The 19,360-nt window shown below is 39.3% G+C and overlaps 1 protein-coding gene across 12 annotated transcripts in view; it reads right to left on the bottom strand.

Moving 5' to 3' along the window:
* Positions 1-19,360, bottom strand: part of DNAH9 (dynein axonemal heavy chain 9) — a 313,704-nt gene that overhangs the window by 109,755 nt on the left and 184,589 nt on the right. For all 12 annotated transcript variants that reach the window (XR_011523200.1, XR_011523198.1, XR_011523197.1 and 9 more), the window contains 3 exons: positions 2,296-2,438; positions 1,757-1,918; positions 1,317-1,550 (listed from right to left, as the gene is read on the bottom strand). Coding sequence is in view for 7 of the 12 variants with exons in the window: in XM_070561099.1 (XP_070417200.1) it covers positions 1,317-1,550; positions 1,757-1,918; positions 2,296-2,438 (539 nt within the window). In the remaining 5 variants the exon portion in view is untranslated. The remainder of the gene's footprint in view (positions 1-1,316; positions 1,551-1,756; positions 1,919-2,295; positions 2,439-19,360) is intronic.

The following is a 19,360-nucleotide window of genomic DNA, read 5'->3' as shown; positions in this document are numbered from 1 at the left end:
AACAGGCTGAAATAAAAATACGAAAGGATGTGTTGGAAAGGGAAAAGGATGAGATGAGGAAGGATGATTAGGATATTAAAAATGTAATAGCAGAATTAAAGTCTTCATTGGAAGCATAAGAAGCAGAAGCAATATTACGCACTAGGAGATTAGTACTGCTGAGGATAAACTTGAAAAGCTCTCCTAGAACGTAGCAAAAAAGGCCAAAGGGATGAAAACAATGAGTGAGAACATAATAGATATGGGGCACAAGGAACCCATCCACTAATCATTGCTCCTGGAGGAGAAGCCAGACCAGATGAACAAAACCAGATAATAGAAGAAAAATTTCCTGAGCAGAAGAAACTCTATGTGTATAGATTGCAAGTGCCCACTGCATCCCAGTAAATGAACTGAAATCCTCTAGACAGATTACATCTATGAATCAAGCAACTGAAGTGAGGAGAAAGGACAAGTCAGAGGAAGGAAGTTCAACAGAGCGATTCCAAAGGCAAAGTTCTGAGAAAATGACAGTAAATGAAAGGTTAGATATCTACAGGAGCACGTGATGTCCAAGAATTAAATTGATGACAGTTTTAGTTAAACTGTGCAAATGCATGAAATTTCACCACCTTAGTGAGAGGCTGGCTGTGCTGCTGGTAAACAGGGTACAAAAAGAGGCCATCAAGGGACTAGCAATGTTTGATGGGCATGAGCAAGGGTAGAGAAGGTGCTAGAGTTGTCCCCAATTCTCAAGGGAAGAATAGTAAGTTGACTGAAATAAACTCATTCTATTTGGAAGAGTAAGTAGAAAATATGACAAGGACAGGATGACAGGGGCCTTCTTTTGATGGTCAACCACTTAGGAACATGGGCAAAAGCATGAAATGAGACAGGATTTGTTTAAGAAATTAGGTTCTAGGGCTCTTTGACAGATAATACAGAAAGACAAAAGAAACAAAAGAAAATTGCTGTAACCCTGCATCCATTTCTCTCAACCATTCATCTCTTTTGGTTTTGAAGATGGAAGGAAGGCGGACTGGAAAGGAAAGGAAAGTAGTGGAAAAGGAGATGGTAAAGAGGAAAAGAGAAGAGGAGTGTCAAGGGTTTCCAACATCAGTGAGAGGAAGCAGACCAGACCTGAAGCTGAGAGCGCACTTCTGCTGGGAGAGCTCAGCCCTAACTTTTGGCACTGTTTCTGATGGCACCGGGGCCTCTGGAAAACCATAAGTGATCCCCGGACCTTGATTGTGATCCCCCTAGTTCTCTGGAAAGGGGCTGCTCCCACTCCCTCTCAGTGCCCCGCAGGCAGGAGAGAGTGAAAGGGTGTTACTCACCTGGGCAGAGGTGCTATGGAGCTTCAGCAGCCCATTCTCAAGTCGCTCCATTTTGGACTTGAGCTCTCTTCCATTCTTGCGCAACAAGCTCTGGTAGAGCCTGATGAACTCCAGAAAGGATTTGGGAGTTGTGTAGTTGTAGCGCTGCTCATTGCTCAGATAAGACTGGGAGGTTTGGTTGACACTTGTGTGGACAAAAGCCATGAACTTGCTAATGGACTGCTTGACTGTGGGCTAAAATCAAAGAGCAGGAAATAAAGGATACCTTGTCATGAAGACTGGAAGTGACTGACTACCCCCGCTCATTGCTTCCCCACACGAGAAGTTGTGCTCCGACAACTCTATCCAAGCCAGATTTTTAACCCTAAAATCGTGGACATGGAATTCTCTGTACCCCGAGGTGAAGAGGATCTTGCGGAGTGTCTCCTTTTCCCTCTCACCTCAATGCTGTCCGTGTTCTGCAGGAAGCGGAGGCTGACAGACTCCAGTGCCTGCTGAGGCCACTCATGGAACCAGTCGATGGCCGTGCAGTTCACAATGGCTGGGAACTTCCTGCTACGGACCCTCAGCTTGTTCCCCACCGGGGAGAAACAGAGAGTCACCTGAGAAGTCAGAAGGGTGAGGAGAACCAGGAAGGTTAAAGAGAGACAGATACAGCTTTGGATTCTCTTTTTCCTGGAAAATTGGGAAGCACATCAAAAGAGACAAAATATGTATGTACAAAATCTGTAAATACTAGCCAGCCTTTCCAGCCAAGAAATTAAAAATGCTGGGACTGCATGAAGGAAGATGGAAGCCATTGCCCATGAAGCAGATGAGAAGCGCATCCTTGCAAAGGTGCTCAGGCTGAGAAGGGCACTTCACCCTCAACACCCACTCCCAAGACAACCAATAAAGACAGCTGTGTCCAAAACACCAGCAGGGGCTCTTGTGAACCACCTCTGGTCCTGCCTACCCTGGGCAGCAAATCCTTCTATACCTTCAGTTGTCGGCGGACTCGATCTACAAAGAACTTCCAGCAGTTCTCTCTGCTGTCAATCAGACCTTGGCTCTTGACTTCATTCCTCACATTGCTTATGATGCTCTCAACTTCATCATCTGAGTAGAGGTCTGGGATCTCTCCTGGGAAGACATGGAGCACAAATGGGCAGCTTTGGCATCTCTCTGCATGATGTAATTGGACACGAGAAGTTATCCAACCTTGGGACACGGCTCCTTTGTTCTTTAGGCCATGTTCCACCACTCTTGCTGGTGAACCTGGACAGACACCATAACTACTCTGAACCCAGCACAGGGGAATGATACTTTAAAGAATGGAACAGGGTGTATGGAACACTCCTGTCCTGGGTCAGCGTTGGTAGCGCAGCGCTTTCAATTGTCTTTTCTTCTTTTGCTTAGAGAATTTATTTATTAACCACTGTTAGTAGAAATTGTGCTCCTAAGGAGTTTAATATTTAGCAGAAAAAATAAAACATATGTAAAACAGCTACAAGACCATGAGTAAAAAGGTCCATGAGAAACATATGGGTAAGTCCTCATATTTAAGAAGAAGGAGCTATCGCTTTCTATTCAAGAAGAAAGAAAGAGAGAGAGCAGGTAAAGATTTTATTATGTGATAAGTATGACATGTTAAATAAATGGGAAAAAGATGAACTACTCTATGCATGGTATCAAGAAAACTCAAATCTGAAAACCAATTATGGTTGGATCCTTATATTCCACTGTACACTAGGATAAATTACAAATGGATCAATGATTTAACTACAAAAAAATAAAACCATAAAAATGATAGAAAAAATGAGAGAAGTCCTTTCTTCTTTTTTAAAGTTTGCTAAACCCTGGTCTAGCACAGCCTTCAGGGTTATCTAATTCTGATTCTTGTATTTAAAAAATTTTTTTTCAAGGTATGCTTTTTGGTGAGGAAGATTCCTCCTGAGCTAACATCTGCTCCCAATCTTCCTCTTTTTTTTTCTTCCCAAAGACCCAGTACATAGTTGTGTAACCTAGTTGTAAGTCCTTCTAGTTCTTCTATGTGGGATGTCACCACAGCATGGCTTGATGATCTGTGTGTAGGTCTGCACCCTGGATCTGAATCAGTCAACACTGGCCACCAAAGTGGAGTGTGCAACCTTGATCACTTAGCCACAGGGCTGACCCCGAGAAGTACTTTCACAATCTCTGAGTGGGGAAGGACTTTCTAACTATAACTCAATAGATATGCTTTAAAAGAAAGATAAATTTGATACATATAAACTGACAAATTTTATATAAAATATGCATTTTATATAAAAATAAAAAATTTTGCATGGTGAAAGCATCATAGGCAAAGTATAACAACAACAACAAAAGCTAAAGAATCACTTAAGAAAACATGACTTTTCCAAAGATATGCAAGTGGCCAATAGGTACATGAAAAGGTGCTTAATATCACTAATCATCAGGGAAAGGCAAGTCAAAATCACAGTGAGATAGCACCTCACACCTGTTAGGATGGCTATTATCAAAAAGACAAGAGATAACAAGTGTTGGCGAGGATGTGGAGAAAAGGGAACCCTTGGTGCACTGTTGGTAGGAATATAAACTGGTACAACCACTATGGAAAACAGCATGGAGGCTCCTCAAGAAATTAAAAATAGAAGTGCCATATGATCCAGCAATCCTACTTCTGGGTATATATCCAAAGAAGTGAAACCATCATCTTGAAGAGGTATCCGCACCCCTATGTTCATTGCAGCATTATTCATAATAGTCAAAGTCTGAAAACAACCTAAGTGTCCCTTAATGGATGAGTGGATCAAGAACGTATGGTAAATATATCTCCAATGGATTATTATTCACCCTTAAAAAGGAAGGAAATCTTGTCACTTGAAACAACATGGATGAACCTATAGGGTATTATGCTAAGTGAAATAAGCCAGACAAAGAAAGACAAATGCTACATGGTATCACTTATATGTGGAATCTAAAAGAAAAAGTCAAACTCATAGAAACAGAGAGCTGAGGGGTGGGAAAAATAGAGAGAGGTTGGTAAAAGGGTTCAGATTGTCAACTATAAGATGAATAAGGTCTGAGATCTAATGTATAAGATAGTGATTATAGCTGATAACACTGTATTGTACAATGAAATTTGCTAAAAGAGTAGAACTGAAATGTCCTCACCAAAAAAAAGGAGGGGAGGGAGAAAAATATATATGTTTAACTCAGATTAGAGTTAAATAGCTAATCTCCTTAATATGTAAAGAAACTCTCTACAAATAAAGGAAAAGTTCCATAATTCAATAGAAAGATGTGGTGAAGGATAAGAAAAGAGTGTTCACAGTACAGAAAATAAAAATGTCTCAAACATATGAACAAATGCTTTGCCTCACCCGTAATAACAGAAATGTACGTTGAAACTATGCTTACCTTTTTCTTTGTACAAATCACATTGGCAAACATATGAACAGACACTCAGCCTCACTCACAATGATAGAAACGTACTTTAAAACAATGCCTAATTATTATTTTCTACCAGTTTGGCAAAATCCTGAAAGTTAGATAAACTACAGTATTAATGAGGCAATATATGATGAATACAATTTTTAAAAAGCCTTAACTAAATGTATAAAAATAAATATGTGATAACCAAGTAGAATTTATCCTGGGAACGCAAGGATGGTTAAATATTAGAAAAATCTATTAAAATAGCTCACTACATTAATAGACTAAAGAAGTAAAACATGACTATCAAAATACATGCATAAAATTTCTAAAAATTTAGTTTGTTAGCAAACTAGGAATAAATGAGATATCTCTTAAGTGTAATAGATATCTATTGCAAAACCAAAGCAAACATCATAGCTAACGGTGAAATACTAAAAGACTCTCTTTCAAATCAGGTAGAAGACAAGCATGACTGCTATTCACATTTTCTATTCAACATTATGTGGAGGTGCTAGACTATGCAAAAAGTCCAGGAAAAGAAATAAAGCGTAGAAGGATATTTAAGGAAAGAATAAAGCTACTGTTCAAAATCTAATTTTCTACATAGAAAACCTAGGAGAATATATACATAAACAATCAGAACTCATAAGCTTGTTCAACAACAAGCTTGCCGGATACAAAATCAATATGGGAAATAAAATGGCATTTCTGTATGTTAGCAAAAAACCCCGTTATTTTAAAAGTTATTTAGAATACCAACAAAAACTATAGGGCAGGTAGTAATAAATGTATAAAAAGATGTGAAAGATCTTGATGTAAAAGCTATAACATATTATTGAAGGGCATAAATAAAACCCTAAATTAATGGAGAGAAATATTGTGTTCATGGGTGGATGACAGTATTACTAGTATCACAAAAATGGAATTCCAATAAAAAAATCAAAGGAACTTCTCTTTTGATCTTGATAAGCATATTCAAAATTTATATGGAAGAGCAAAGGGTAAAGATTGGCCATGATATTTGTGAAGAAGAACCAGAAGGAGGGATTTGCCCTACCAGAAATCAAGTCTTCTTGTAAAGCTATGTTAGTTAAAACAATGTGAAATTGGTACCATAAACAAATAGAACAGTGAGTGAAACACCTAGAAACAGATCCAATATAAACAGGCAATTGATATAAAAAATCAGTGTGCAGACAAGGGATAGACTAATCAGTAAGTGATGTTAGGATAATCAATATTAATATTAAAAAATAAAATTAGAAAACTATACAAAAATACATTCCAGGTAGCTTAAAGACACAAATATGAAAAGCAAACATTAATAATTTGAAAATAAAATACGGGGGCTGGCCCAGGGGTGTAATGGGTAAGTTCACATGCTCTGCTTTGGTGGCCCAGGGTTCACGGGTTTGGATCCTTGGCACGGACCTACACACCGCTGGTTGGGCCATGGGGTGGTGGTATCCCACATACAAAATAGGGGAAGATTGGCACAGATGTTAGCTCAGGGACAATCTTCCTCAAGCAAAAAGAGGAAGATCAGCAACAGATATTAGCTCAGGGCCAGTCTTCTTGACCAATAAATAAATAAATAGAATAAAATAAAATACAGGAGATTATTTTTATGGTGTTAGGACAAAATTTCTGAAACAGAGTATAAACAGCACAAAGCATTAGAAAAAGACTGCCACATTTTACAACATTTAAACTAAATCAGCATGACAAAAGTCAGGTGGAGACTTCAAAAATATATTTACAACCCACGTAATGAAAAAAGAGTTAGTATCAAGAATATACAAAGAACTCTTACAAATCCATACGAAAATGACAAAGAACCCAAGAGCAAAGGGCAAACTATATAAATAGGCAACCAAGACAGTGTCAAGATGGCAGCATAGGTGGACTCTGAACTCACCTCTTCCCACAGTCACAACAAATTTACAACTGTTCTTGGAACAATGACCCCTGAGAGAGAACTGAAAACTGGATAAAAAGAACCCCTGCAACGAGGGACAGTGCTGACTGAGGTAGACGCAGCAGAAACTCTTTTCTGGAGAGAAAAGAGCCACCTTTGAGCCACAGCATTTCATGGCTGGCCAGGAGAAATCTTGAGGTACACAGCCTTCCCTGGAAGAGCGGGGGATCTGAGCAGGAGAGCATTACCACTATAAGCAGCTTTGAGACTCAGCACAACTGAAACGAGTGTCATAATATCAGGCTTCACTGGCTACTAACTACAATGGGGAATACCCCCAGAAAAGATATCAGACATAAGGGGAAAAGGAGCCTGCTCTTAAAGGGCCCACACACTAATTTACCTATTTTGGAAAGCAACCTAAAATTATCAGAAAGAAAGATGCACAGTCCTTTGGTGAAAGGAGACTCACTTGATAGGCTCTGGGTGCATCTGGGTGAGAGGTGAGACCTCCCTAGGGACTGAGACATTGGTGGCAGCCATTATTGTGACCTAGTACAGATGTGCTGACACAGATGTTGGCAGATGCCATTGAAATTCTTCCCCTGGCCTGTTAGTTCCCCCACTCACTAGAGCATGGATTTAATCCAGTTCAGCCAGGACAGGCAGTCTGCCCTAGGGACTGGTCCCACCCAACAGCAAGCCCTTGGGTAACTTGTGTGCCCGCATAGGTGGGGTGAGTGGAACCTCTGCAGCTGGATGAGTAGGTCCACCTCTGCGGGGCAGGGCATGTGTGAGGGGCAGGTGGAGTGTGTGGGGCATTGGTGGAGTGTGTGGGACCTCTGCAGTAGGGCAAGTGGGTCCACTTCAGTAGGTCAGGGCATACACACGGGGCAGGACTGTGTTGACAGGGTGTGTGGCTCTGTGGGTGGTGGGGTCTGACAGCTGCAGCAGACTTGTGCTTCTCAAACAGTTACAGAGGGATTGGCCCCACCTTCCAAAGCCTGAAACAGTTGGGTGCTCCCATGCCTAGGGCCAGCCCCACTCAGTTGCAATCCTGAGAGAGCTGACAAGAACCTTGCAGGCCAGAGACCTAAAGCAATTATAAGCCCCTGAGCCTAGCAACCAGTCACGCTGGGAGCCTACTCAACAGAAAAACTGCAACAGGAATGTGCTATTAGACTTGCAGCCAACTCTGCTGGGGTTCCCCATGCCCAATAAAGTGACTGAAGGATCCATAGCATCCACACGCACCTGAACATTACAACCAGCCAGCCAGGGGGACAGCCCAGCCTTCCTGGGCACCTGCAGCAAGAGAAACCCTACCACAATAGAAGGACACATAGCCCAGACAGGGGACACTCCTGGAACACTTGGAACTGGTGATGAGATGGAAGCACACTGCTGGGCCTCATAAGGCATCTCTTACATAAAGCCACCTCTCTAAGATTGAGAGATGTAGCCTACCTACCTAATACACAGATGTAAGCACAGAGAAAGAGGCAAAATGAGGAGACAAAGGAATATATTCCAAGTAAAAGAACAGGACAAAACCCCAGAAAAAGAACTAAACAAAACAGAGATAAACAATCTACCTGACAAACAGTACAAACTAAGAGTCATAAGGATGCTCACTGATCTTGGGAGAAGAATGGATGAACTCAGTGAGAACCTCAACAAAGAATTGGAAAATATAAAAAAGAACCAATCAGAAATGAAGAACACAATACTGGAAATGAAAAAAATCACTAGAGGGACTCAATAGCAGAGTAGATGATACAGAAGAATGGATCAGCGGATATACACAGAACATTCCATACAAAAACCACAGAATACACATTCCTTTCAAATGTACATGGAACATTCTCTAGGATAGATCACATATTAGGCCACAAAACAAGTCTCAATAAATTTAAGAAGATTGAAATAATACCAAGCATCTTTTCTGACCACAATGGTATGAAACTAGAAATCAATTACAGGAAGAAAATAAAAAATGCCACAAATATGTGGAGATTAAACAAAATGCTATGGAACAACAATTGGGTCAATGAAGAAATGAAAGCAGAAATTAAAAAAATACCTGGAGACAAATGAAAATGAAAACATGACATGCCAAAATGTATGAGACACAGCAAAAGCAGTTCTAAGAGGGAAGTTCATAGCAATACAGGCCTACCTCAACAAACAAGAAAAATCCCGAATAAACAATCTAACAGTGCACCTAAAGGAACTGGAAAAAGAAGAACAAACGAAGTCCACAATCAGTAGAAGGAAGGAAATAATAAAAATCAGAGCAGAAATAAATGAAATGGAGAATAAAGAAACAATAGGACAAAATGAATGAAATGAAGAACTCATTCTTTGAAAAGATAAACAAAATTGACAAATCTGTAGCTAGACTCAACAAGAAAAAAGAGAGAAGTCTTAAATAAATAAAATCAGAAATGAAAGAAGAAAAATTGCAATGAACACCTCAGAAACATTATAAGAGAATACTATGAAAAGCTATACACCAACAAATCGGATAATCTAGAAGAAATAGATAAATTCTTAGAATCATACAACCTTCCAAAACTGAATTGAGAAGAAACAGAGGGGCTGGCCCATGGCCGAGTGGTTGGGTTTGCACACTCCACTTTGGTGGCCAAGGGATCGCTAGTTCAGATCCTGGACGCGTACCTAGCACCACTCATCAAGCTATGCTAAGGTGGCATCCCACATGGCAGAGCTGGAAGGACCTGCAACTGGAATGTACAACTGTGTACTGGGGGGCTTTGGGGAGAAAAAGAAAGAAAGAAACAAAAGATTGGCAACAGATGTAGCTTGGGGCCAATCTCTAAAACAAAAAACAAAAAGAAGACGAAATAGAGAATTTGAATAGATCAATTACCAGTAAGGAGATTGAAACGGCAATCAAAAACTTCCCCAAAAATAAAAGTCCAGGACCAGATGGCTTCCCTGGTGAATTCTACCAAACATTCAAAGAAGACTTAATACCTATCCTTCTCAAACTCTTCCAAAAAATTGAAGAGGAAGGGAGGCTTCCTAACTCATTCTATGAAGTTAACGTTACCCTGACACCAATACCAGACAAGGACAACACAAGAAAAGAAAATATAGGCCAATATTACTGATGAAGATCGATGCAAAAGTCCTCAACAAAATATTAGCAAATCGAATAAAACAATACATTAAAAAGATCATACGCCATGACCAAGCGGGATTTATTCCAGGGATGCAGGGATGGTTCAACACCCACAAATGGATCAACATGATATACTATGTTAACAAAATGAAGAATAAAAATCACATCATTGTCTCAATAGATGCAGAGAAAACATTTGACAAGATACAGCATTCATATCTGATAAACACTCTGAAAAAAACGGGTATAGAATGAAAATACCTCAACATAATAAAGACCATACATGACAAACACACAACAATATCATTCTCAATGGAGAAAAACTGAAAGCTACCCCTCTAAGAACAGGAACCAGACAAGGATGCCCACTGTCACCACTCTTATTTAACATAGTATCAGAAGTCCTAGGTGAGCAATCATGCAAGAAAAAGAAATAAAAGGGATCCAAACTGGAAAAGAAGAAGTGAAACTGTCACTGTTCTCAGATGACATGATTTGATACATATAAAACCCCAAAGAATCCACCAAAAAACTTTTAGACATAATAAATGAATACCATAAAGTTGCAGGATATAAAATCAACATACAAATATCAGTTGTCTTTCTATGCACTAACTACGAAGTAGCAGAAAGAGAAATTAAGAATACAATCCCATTTACAATTGCAACAAAAAGAATAAAATATCTAGGAATAAACTTAACCAAAGAGGCGAAAGATCTGTATGTTGAAATCTGTAAGACATTGTCAAAAGAAATTGAAGACATGAAGAAATGGAAAGATATTCCATGCTGTTGGATTCGAATAATTAACATCATTAAAATGTCCATAGTTCCTAAAGCAATCTACAGATTCGATGAAATCCCTATCAAAGTTACAGTGACATTTTTCACAGAAATAGAACAAAGAATCCTAAACTTTATGTGGAACAACAGAGGGCCCCAAATAGCCAAAGGAATGCTGAGAAAAAAGAACAAAGCTGGAGGTATCACACTCCCTGATTTCAAAATATACTACAAAGCCATAGTAACCAAAACAGCATGGTACTGGCACAAAAACAGACACACAGATCAATGGAACAGAATCGAGAGCCCAGAAGTAAACCCACACATCTATGGACAACTAATTTTCGACAAGGGAGCCAAGAGCATACAATGGAGAAAGGAAAGTCTCTTCAATAAATAGTTTTGGGAAAATTGGACAGCCACATGCAAAAGAATGAAAGTAGACCATTATCTTACACTATACACAAAAATTAACTCAAAATGGATTAAAGACTTGAATGTAACATCTGAAACCATGAAACTTCCATAAGAAAACATAGCAGTATACTCTTTGACATCAGTCTTAGTGGCATATTTTCAAGTACCACGTCTGACTGGGCAAGGCAAACAACAGAAAAAATAAACAAATGGGACTACATCAAACTAAAAAGCCTCTGTACAGCAAAGGAAACCACCAATAAGATGAAAAGACAACGTAACCATGAGAAAATATATTTGCAAACCATGTATCTGATAAGTGGTTAATATCCAAAATATATAAAGAACTCATACATCTCAACAACAAAAAAACTAACAACCCAATTAAAAAATGGGCAAAAGATCTGAACAGACATTTCTCCAAAAAGATACACAGATGGCCAACAGGCACATGAAAAGATGTTTAGTATTACTAATTATCAGGGAACTGCAAATCAAAACTACAATGAGATATCTCCTCATGCCCATCAGAATGGGTATGATTAACAAAACAGGAAATAACAAGTGTTGGAGAGGATGTGGAGAGAAGGGAACTCTCATACACTGCTGGTGGGAGTGCAAACTGGTGCAGCCACTATGGAAAACAGTATGGAGTTTCCTCAAAAATTTAGAGTAGAGCTACCATATGACCCAGCTATTCCACTGCTGGGTATTTATCCAAAGAACATGAGAACACGAATGCATGAAGATACATGTACCCCTATGTTCATTGCAGCATTATTCACAATAGGTGAGACTTGGAAGCAACCTAGGTGCCCAGCAAGGGACGAATGGATAAAGAAGATGTGGTATATATGCATAATGGAATACTTCTCAGCCATAAGAAACAATGAAATCCGGCCGTTTGTGACAACACGGATGGACGTTGAGGGTACTATGCCAAGCAAAATAAGTCAGAGGGAGAAAGTCAAATACTGTATGATCTCACTCATAAGCAGAAGATTAAGACAACAACAAACAATCACATAGAGACAGAGATTGAATCGGTGGTTTACCAGAGGGGAAGAGGGGAGGGAGGAGGACAAAAGGAGTGAATAGGCACATGTGTGTGGTGATGGATTGTAATTGGTCTTTGGCTGGTAAACATGATGTAATCTACACAGAAATCAAAATACAATGATGCATACCTGAAATTTATATAATGTTATAAACTAATGTTACTGCAATAAAAAAATAAAATTAAAAAAATAGGCAACTAACAGAAGATGAATAGCTCATACACTTTTGAAAAGATGCTCCAATGTCACAAGTAATAAGGGAAAGGGAAACAATGAGATTCCATTTCATGCTCATTGGCAAAAGTCAATATGTCAGGGGCTGGCCTGGTGGTGTAGTGGTTAAGTTCATGAGCCCCACTTCAGCAGCCTGGGGTTCACCAGTTTGGATCCTGGGCACAGACCTATGCACTGCTTATCAAGCCATGCTGTGGGAGGCATCCCACATATAAAGTGGAGGAAGATGGGCATAGATTTTAGCTCAGGGCTGATCTTCCTCAGCAAAAAAAAAAAAAAAAAAAAGAGGAGGATTGGTGGTGGATGTTAGCTCAGGGCTAATATTCCTCAAAAAAGAAAGTTAATATGTCAGATAAACCAAGTGTTGGTGAGATTATGAGGAAACAGGTAATCACATAGAGAGTGAATTTGTACAAGTACTCTGGAGAGCAACTTGGCACTTTTTAATAAAGTTGAAATGCACATACCAGACAGTTTAGTAATCTATGTTAAAAATTGTAAAGAAACTCTTGCACATGCACACCAGAAATTTCTATTTGGCAACATTGTTCATAATTGCATGGGTGTTTCTTTTATTGCTTTCTGCATATCCAAAATATTTTGGAAAGAAATATAGAAAAATATAAAGGGGAAGAAGTAATGTAGGTGGTGAGAATGTGAAAACTGTGAGGGAGAATCAGAAAGGGAAAGAAGAGATGGACAAGAGCAAAAATACTGAATTAGGAACCAGGGAGTGGGCTTCTAGCTTGGCTGGAAGAGTTGGCCTTGTAAAGGAGGGATGGTAATGCGAGAGGAAAGGAGCTGACTTAAAGAAATGGAGACAGACTGGGAGGTAGAAATGTAGTTGTGAGGCTAATACTAACGACACAAGTTTTCTCAATGAGAGAGATGAGATTGAGGGAGGTAAGCATGAAGGAAGCATGGGTAGAGTTAAAATCTTGAAAACATTGGATATGATGTAAAGTGAATGTGGTTCACCCCAGGATATTCTATGGGTATCAGAAAAGCTCCCTCATATTTCCAGAACAAGGCTTGAGGTAGCTATTGAAGCTGTGTGGACCTGGAATCACATACAAGCTCCCCAGCAAAGTTCTCTGCACCCACATGCTTCTTCCTTCCTCCGTAACCAACATGTCATAGAAATGTTCAAGATGGAAGAAGCCATGGGCCCCCCCTACCCATGCTACTTTTTTGCGGACTTGGGTGAGGTCCTCACAGATGGGTGGTTTGGCAAATGGTCTGTAACTAATCACAGTGATGGGAATTATGATTCTATTTGTTACTGAAATCGCCACACTTCCTAGAACTACTGTATCTGGAGGAAACCATGCCAAATTTCCAACAAATTCTGGCCTTCATAGTTTGACAACACTAATCCAGCCAAGAGTTTATGAAGAGTTTTATACTAATTAGAGTTACTCATTTAAAAGGTCAAAACAAAAAAAGAGATTATCATGAAAATGATCATTTACTTTTTTCCTTTAATTGGGCAAACTTGATTTAATTTCCATTCATTAAGATACTTCATAGCATGCATATAAAATATCCTGTGCTATAACTTGGCAAAAGCAAGGTCTTATTAATGGAATAACCCATTTCAGCTTCATTCGATAAAAAATAGGGATCAGAGAAGACTGCTAGGACAATGAAATGGTATTTAGCATGTGTTGGGAGTTAAGGAGTTCAGGGCAATCTTAAAAAGAGAAACACTCCAATAGAATTGGTATGAGCCATACTCGTCCAGCTTAAGGGGTTGACTGCCTCTAGTGGTCTGTGTTCCTTTCTCCTTCGCCTCTCTGATAATCAGCACTTCCTAATCTAGTAATATCTTAGAGCCCCGAAGTGAGAACTTTGATTTCCTTTGGTTTCATTATCTGTAATAATAAAGTCACCTTTTTCTTGTTTGAGATATGTAGGATTTATGTCCTTTCAGTGTTCTGCGTAGAAAAGCTGGATATTGAGGAGGCGAACTGGTCGACAGGCTAAATCTGGCTGCCTCTTTTTGTGTAGCCTGCAAGCTAAGCATGGTTTTCACAACTTTTAATGGTTGAAAAAAGTTAAAATAATAATATTTAATGACACGTGAAAATTATGAAGTTGAAATATTATTGTCCATACATAAATTTTTATTGGCCACGGTCACATTCATTCATTTAGGCATCGTCTGGCTATTTTCACCCTACAATGACAGAGCTGAGTAGTCGTGACAGAAACTCTATGGTCTGCAAAGTTGAAGATATTTAGTTTCTGACCCTTTATAGAAAAAGTTTGCTGACCGTGGTTTACGTGATACCCTTAGCGCCAAGATGTTGAAAGTCTCCAGAACATTTTAGAGACTTTTTCCATATTCTTATGATGGTGGTGTTTGTCACAAGGTCCCAAGAACTCAGCAGAGGAAGATCATCAGATGGAACATTTGCGGAGCAAATGAAGTGGGAGCAAAGTTTGCATTTTCAGATTTGTTCTCCCAATTTCTCATGATGATCTTCCTGTCACTTACTGCGTGATGCAGGTAGTCACACTGGAAGCAGGAGACTGAACTGCCGAGGGGATTTTGTGATGTGAACAGAGGCAGAGGCTACTTCAATATTTGAAGTTTCTTCCTGAGGCCTAAAGCTGGGAAACCCCATTTCTGCCTCCAAGCACTTGCAGGCTTCATGTGGCCATTAACATGTCCTAATATTTTGTACCTCAGACTAGTCATCATCTTCTCTGTTAGTCTGGGATTCTCAGAGGCTACAGCTGCTTTTGGGGGAGGAGATCCTGATGGTTTTAGATGGTTTGGTTAGTTGGAGTTTGGTGATAAAAAGGGCAAAACTAAGGGTTAGATTTTCCATGAACCAGCTAGCTTCACACGGGCTGAAGGGCTTTGACCCCATCAAGGTCTAACATTTTTCAAAAACATTTCCCTGGTCTCAAGGGAGAAAAAACAAGGGAGTGTGGTGACTTTCTCAGTACCCCTGCCCCTCTCTCCACACGGCAGGAAACCTCAAAGTTCATGTCCAATAGCAATACCTAACATGCAACATAGCACATCATTCTCATGATATTACGCCCGTTAGTTCAATGAATACCTCCTGAATGCTAATTATGGGCCAGGAGATGCATTAAGTGCTGACAGTATAAATGATGAAAACAACACAGTCTCTACCAGAGGGTTATAATTATATCAGTATTGTTTTGTTTTATAAGTTGGGTGGTAGGTATTTAACCCTTATTTTTTGCACCTCTGGATTACTTAATAACAAAAAGTTAACCAACAACAGACAACTTAGTCTCTGCCTTTCTTAAGTTTACGATGTTGTTTCAATACAATGGTGGTGTGTGCAACCACTGAGTGCTATAGAAACATGAAGGGATGTTTCTCATTCCTTGGGGTGACAGTAGATCAATAAAGATTTCCTAGAGACATAACACCCAAAATAAGTCTTTTAATGTGGGTAAAAGTTAATCTAGACAAAGAAGGAGAAGAGCATGAGGTTTAAAAGAAACCATGAGTAAGTAAGGATGTCAGGAAACAGCACAGCATGTTATCTCAAGGAGTTAGGAATTACTAGATCACAGTGAGGGGAGTGAGGTTAGCAAAAAGGGAAGGAAGCAGGCCAAAGACACTTTTTTTCTGTACAAAAGGATTTTATCCTGCACTCAGTTAGAACTAATGAAGAAATTATAGTTTCGATAGACTCTTTTGGAAGCAGTGAGGAGAATGGATTAGAGGGGCAGTTGCCTGGGAGGTAGGGCGATGAGTTAAGAAGTATCTACATTTTTTGAAGCAAAAGATGAAAAGATCAGTGGTAGCCATAATAAAGAATTTGGAAATGGTTAAGGGGTAAAATTGGTGGCAATTGATTATCTCTTGGCAATAGGTGGTGAGGCAGAGCTTAGCAATGTAGGAGAATGTAAAGAGACATAGTCTCAAACAACTTGTGTGAGAATTTAGTACCACATGAAGAAAAGAAAAGGCTGATTACTTAAGCATCTTTTTGAATTACCCTTTTGGCATTTCTTTTTGGCAGTTGGAAAACCAATGAGGTGCTGGTTTAAATTTCCACTGTCTGTGGTTTGAGAACACATCTAGCAAACAGATCCACTGAGACCACGAAGTATGCTTAGATCTAGTGCATGCATGACAGGTTCTCTTTTGCCCCACACTTTGTCATTTTTCCTTTCAGGGAAACTGAGCCAGAACTCAGCATATGTAAAGCATAGATGTCCCATCAGGAAATCCAGTTCCAGATGCTCACGGGAGAAGAACAATCCAGGCTGGTTACAAATATTTCTGGACTCCACATTCTCATGTGATATGTGCAGATCACTCACATGTCAATCCTGGATCTAAGCCTAAAACAACTGGAAGATGAGGTTATCTTTTAATGTTCTATATACCAAGAAGAGATTTGGTCTAAATATATAAAGGATACTCTGGTGCAGAGTTGGAGGGGCATATGACTTTACAAGAGAGGGGACCCAATAAACTATTCCAGTAGACTACATAGAGGCTATGTGATACTCATTTTGGAGCACAGCACCTACTAACTGGAACATGGGAGTTTAATAAGGTTTTAAATATATGAACAGATGGAAAATGGTCTGGTCTGGGCAAGGGAGAAGCAAAAGGAAAATCCCAAAAAGAAAGCAAAAGGAACATTTTAAAGTAAAATGAAGTATGAAATCTGGCAGAGTTAGATGAGAAAGAGACGCCACACCTGGCACAGACTTCTTAGCTGGGACTGCAGTAAAATGGGCTTTCTGGAATGCTGGAAAGCTGGAGACAGGTGTCCAGTACCAGAAAGCCACGGAATGATTCTATTTTCTCCCTCTAGAGTAGGATGGGGCCTTGATGATGCTGATTTTGGTTTAAGGACCAAGAGAGAACAAATTTTGTAAGAATTTTAAAAATACCTGGGTTTAATGGCCAGTGTACATTCTCCAGGAATTATTACACAGGCAATAAGGAGAAAGCAAGAATTGAACTTTTCAGATACAGCAAGGGCCAACATTTCATGCATAGCTTCACTGGCAGCTGCATGGCCCCCCATTAAGGACACTGGCAGCAAAGAGAAGTGACTCAAAGATATGCTTTATTTGCTCTGATCTCGGTAGCGATTCTGCTTCTTATACAATTATGTATCTTTGCTAATTAAGCTGGGAATTTAACTTTTCAACTTCATGTGTAGGATTTCTTCCTATCAATCTGTAACCCACCTGAAATGCAATTGGCATAATGATGGGTTCAGAAACATTTGGTTGGTGTCAGAAGTGGGATTTATGAGATGAATTACCATCATGTTTTGATTTTGGAAATGGTGTCAGGAATCCAAGGGATAAAACAGTGAACTAAAGAAGTGTGGGGGGAAACCAGATAACCTATGGTGTGAGATCATTAGGTCATTGAGGAAGATGTTTTTGGGGGAGAGTTGAATCAGTGGAATTCACTCACTGTACCCTTATCTCCAACCTAACAGGACTTGTAGATAACTAGAGAGGGGTGAGCTGATGGCAAGATAGCCTGATGTACAGTTTCCTAGCCTCTACTGTGTTATCCAAGAATGGAGTGATTGCACAACCCCATAAAATTGAAAAACTAAGGAAGGTTCTAAGGAACCCCTGTAGCTCTGCCTAGACTGGCAGTCAGTTAACCTCTAGACAGAAATTATTTATTTGACAGGGAAAATTAGAACTAAGATATGCTATATTCTCCCTGTCAAAATGGTTGAGAAAAAAGGGGAGGAAAATTAGAAAAGTATTACTTATAATTGTATCTCTATTTTAACATGTGCATGTAAATCTTGTTTTTATGTAAAAGCTTAAAAGGGAAATATGAGCTTGAAACTCCATGATTTTGGAGCAGATTGATTGCATTAAGTTTTCACTGGGCAGGGCTTCAGAAATTCATCTGAACTTCAAAAAAATTGTTTTCTAAATGAAAGATTTAAAATACTTAATAGAGGAATAAAACTTCAATTGGTAAAAGTATAACATCTTCTGTGTCTCAGACATTATTTTAGGAGAAGGTGACCTGGCTGGATTGGAGCCAATTGATATACAGGATGAGGCTGGCAATATGCCTGGCATCTACAAAGCTGTAAGTCTTTGGGAGCACAATTTTACCCTTTTTGATGGTTTTAGGAAATAGACTTTAGGGCACAGTTACAGGGTGGGAGGGTGGTTGGACCACTCTCTCCTTATTTAGTAAAATAATAAAAGATGAGGCAATGTTGTAGGTGAAATACTGTTGTAGAAGGTGGTGTGCTGTTAAAAAGACAGTATTTAGGAGGGGAAAAATGTATTGGATTGGAGGAGAAAAGCTATAAGAGTTAATAGGCAAACTCCTGGATAACTTAAATAGGGCATGTTGGGAAAAAATTGAGAGTGTGGGATTAGTCTAATGCTTGAAGCCAGCACAGTAAGGAACCTGGGACTCTGGTCTTCATCAGAAGCAAATCAAAGTTTGTTCACAGAGCCTGCTAGTGCATGATCTGGACCAGGGACCAGTGGCTCTTCATGGAAGGGATAGTAAAATGGCCTGGAGCAGCAGGGCACACAATTTGAAGCAGAAGATGATTCCAAAGCAGTGAAGTTCCTAGGGATTGCACGGCAGGAGCCATCCTGAAATGTATTTTATATGACATGGAATAGACTATGAAGTATATGGTGATCATGGTCCTTGAACTTTACAAACTAAAAGGTGTTTAGTCAAGGAGCCAGGGGGTGGAAAATTATGCTTTCTGAAATGACGAAAAGCTGAAGGCAGAAATCTTGTTCAGGAACATCTGTTCACTGACTATTTTTTTAACCCAGATGAAAAGGTGGTTTTGCAGATGCTGAATTTGGTTTAAGAGCCAGGAGAGCATAACTTTTTTTTAACTAATATAAATATAAATAGATACACACACCCCACATTTTTGAAAATGCACAATTTATGTACCATATTGTCTTGTCTTCTTGGGTATATATATTTATATATATTTTGGGTATGTTTATATATATATAAAACTTTTTTCTAGAATGGTTGACATAAGTCCTGAATCCCTAAATAAATAAGGATAGTAAAGCATGAAGA

This window comes from Equus przewalskii, chromosome 10, assembly GCF_037783145.1.
Source record: "Equus przewalskii isolate Varuska chromosome 10, EquPr2, whole genome shotgun sequence".
Lineage (NCBI taxonomy): Eukaryota > Metazoa > Chordata > Mammalia > Perissodactyla > Equidae > Equus > Equus przewalskii.
Note: the sequence above shows the minus strand (reverse complement) of the source record. Positions and strands in the feature narration are given on the sequence as shown.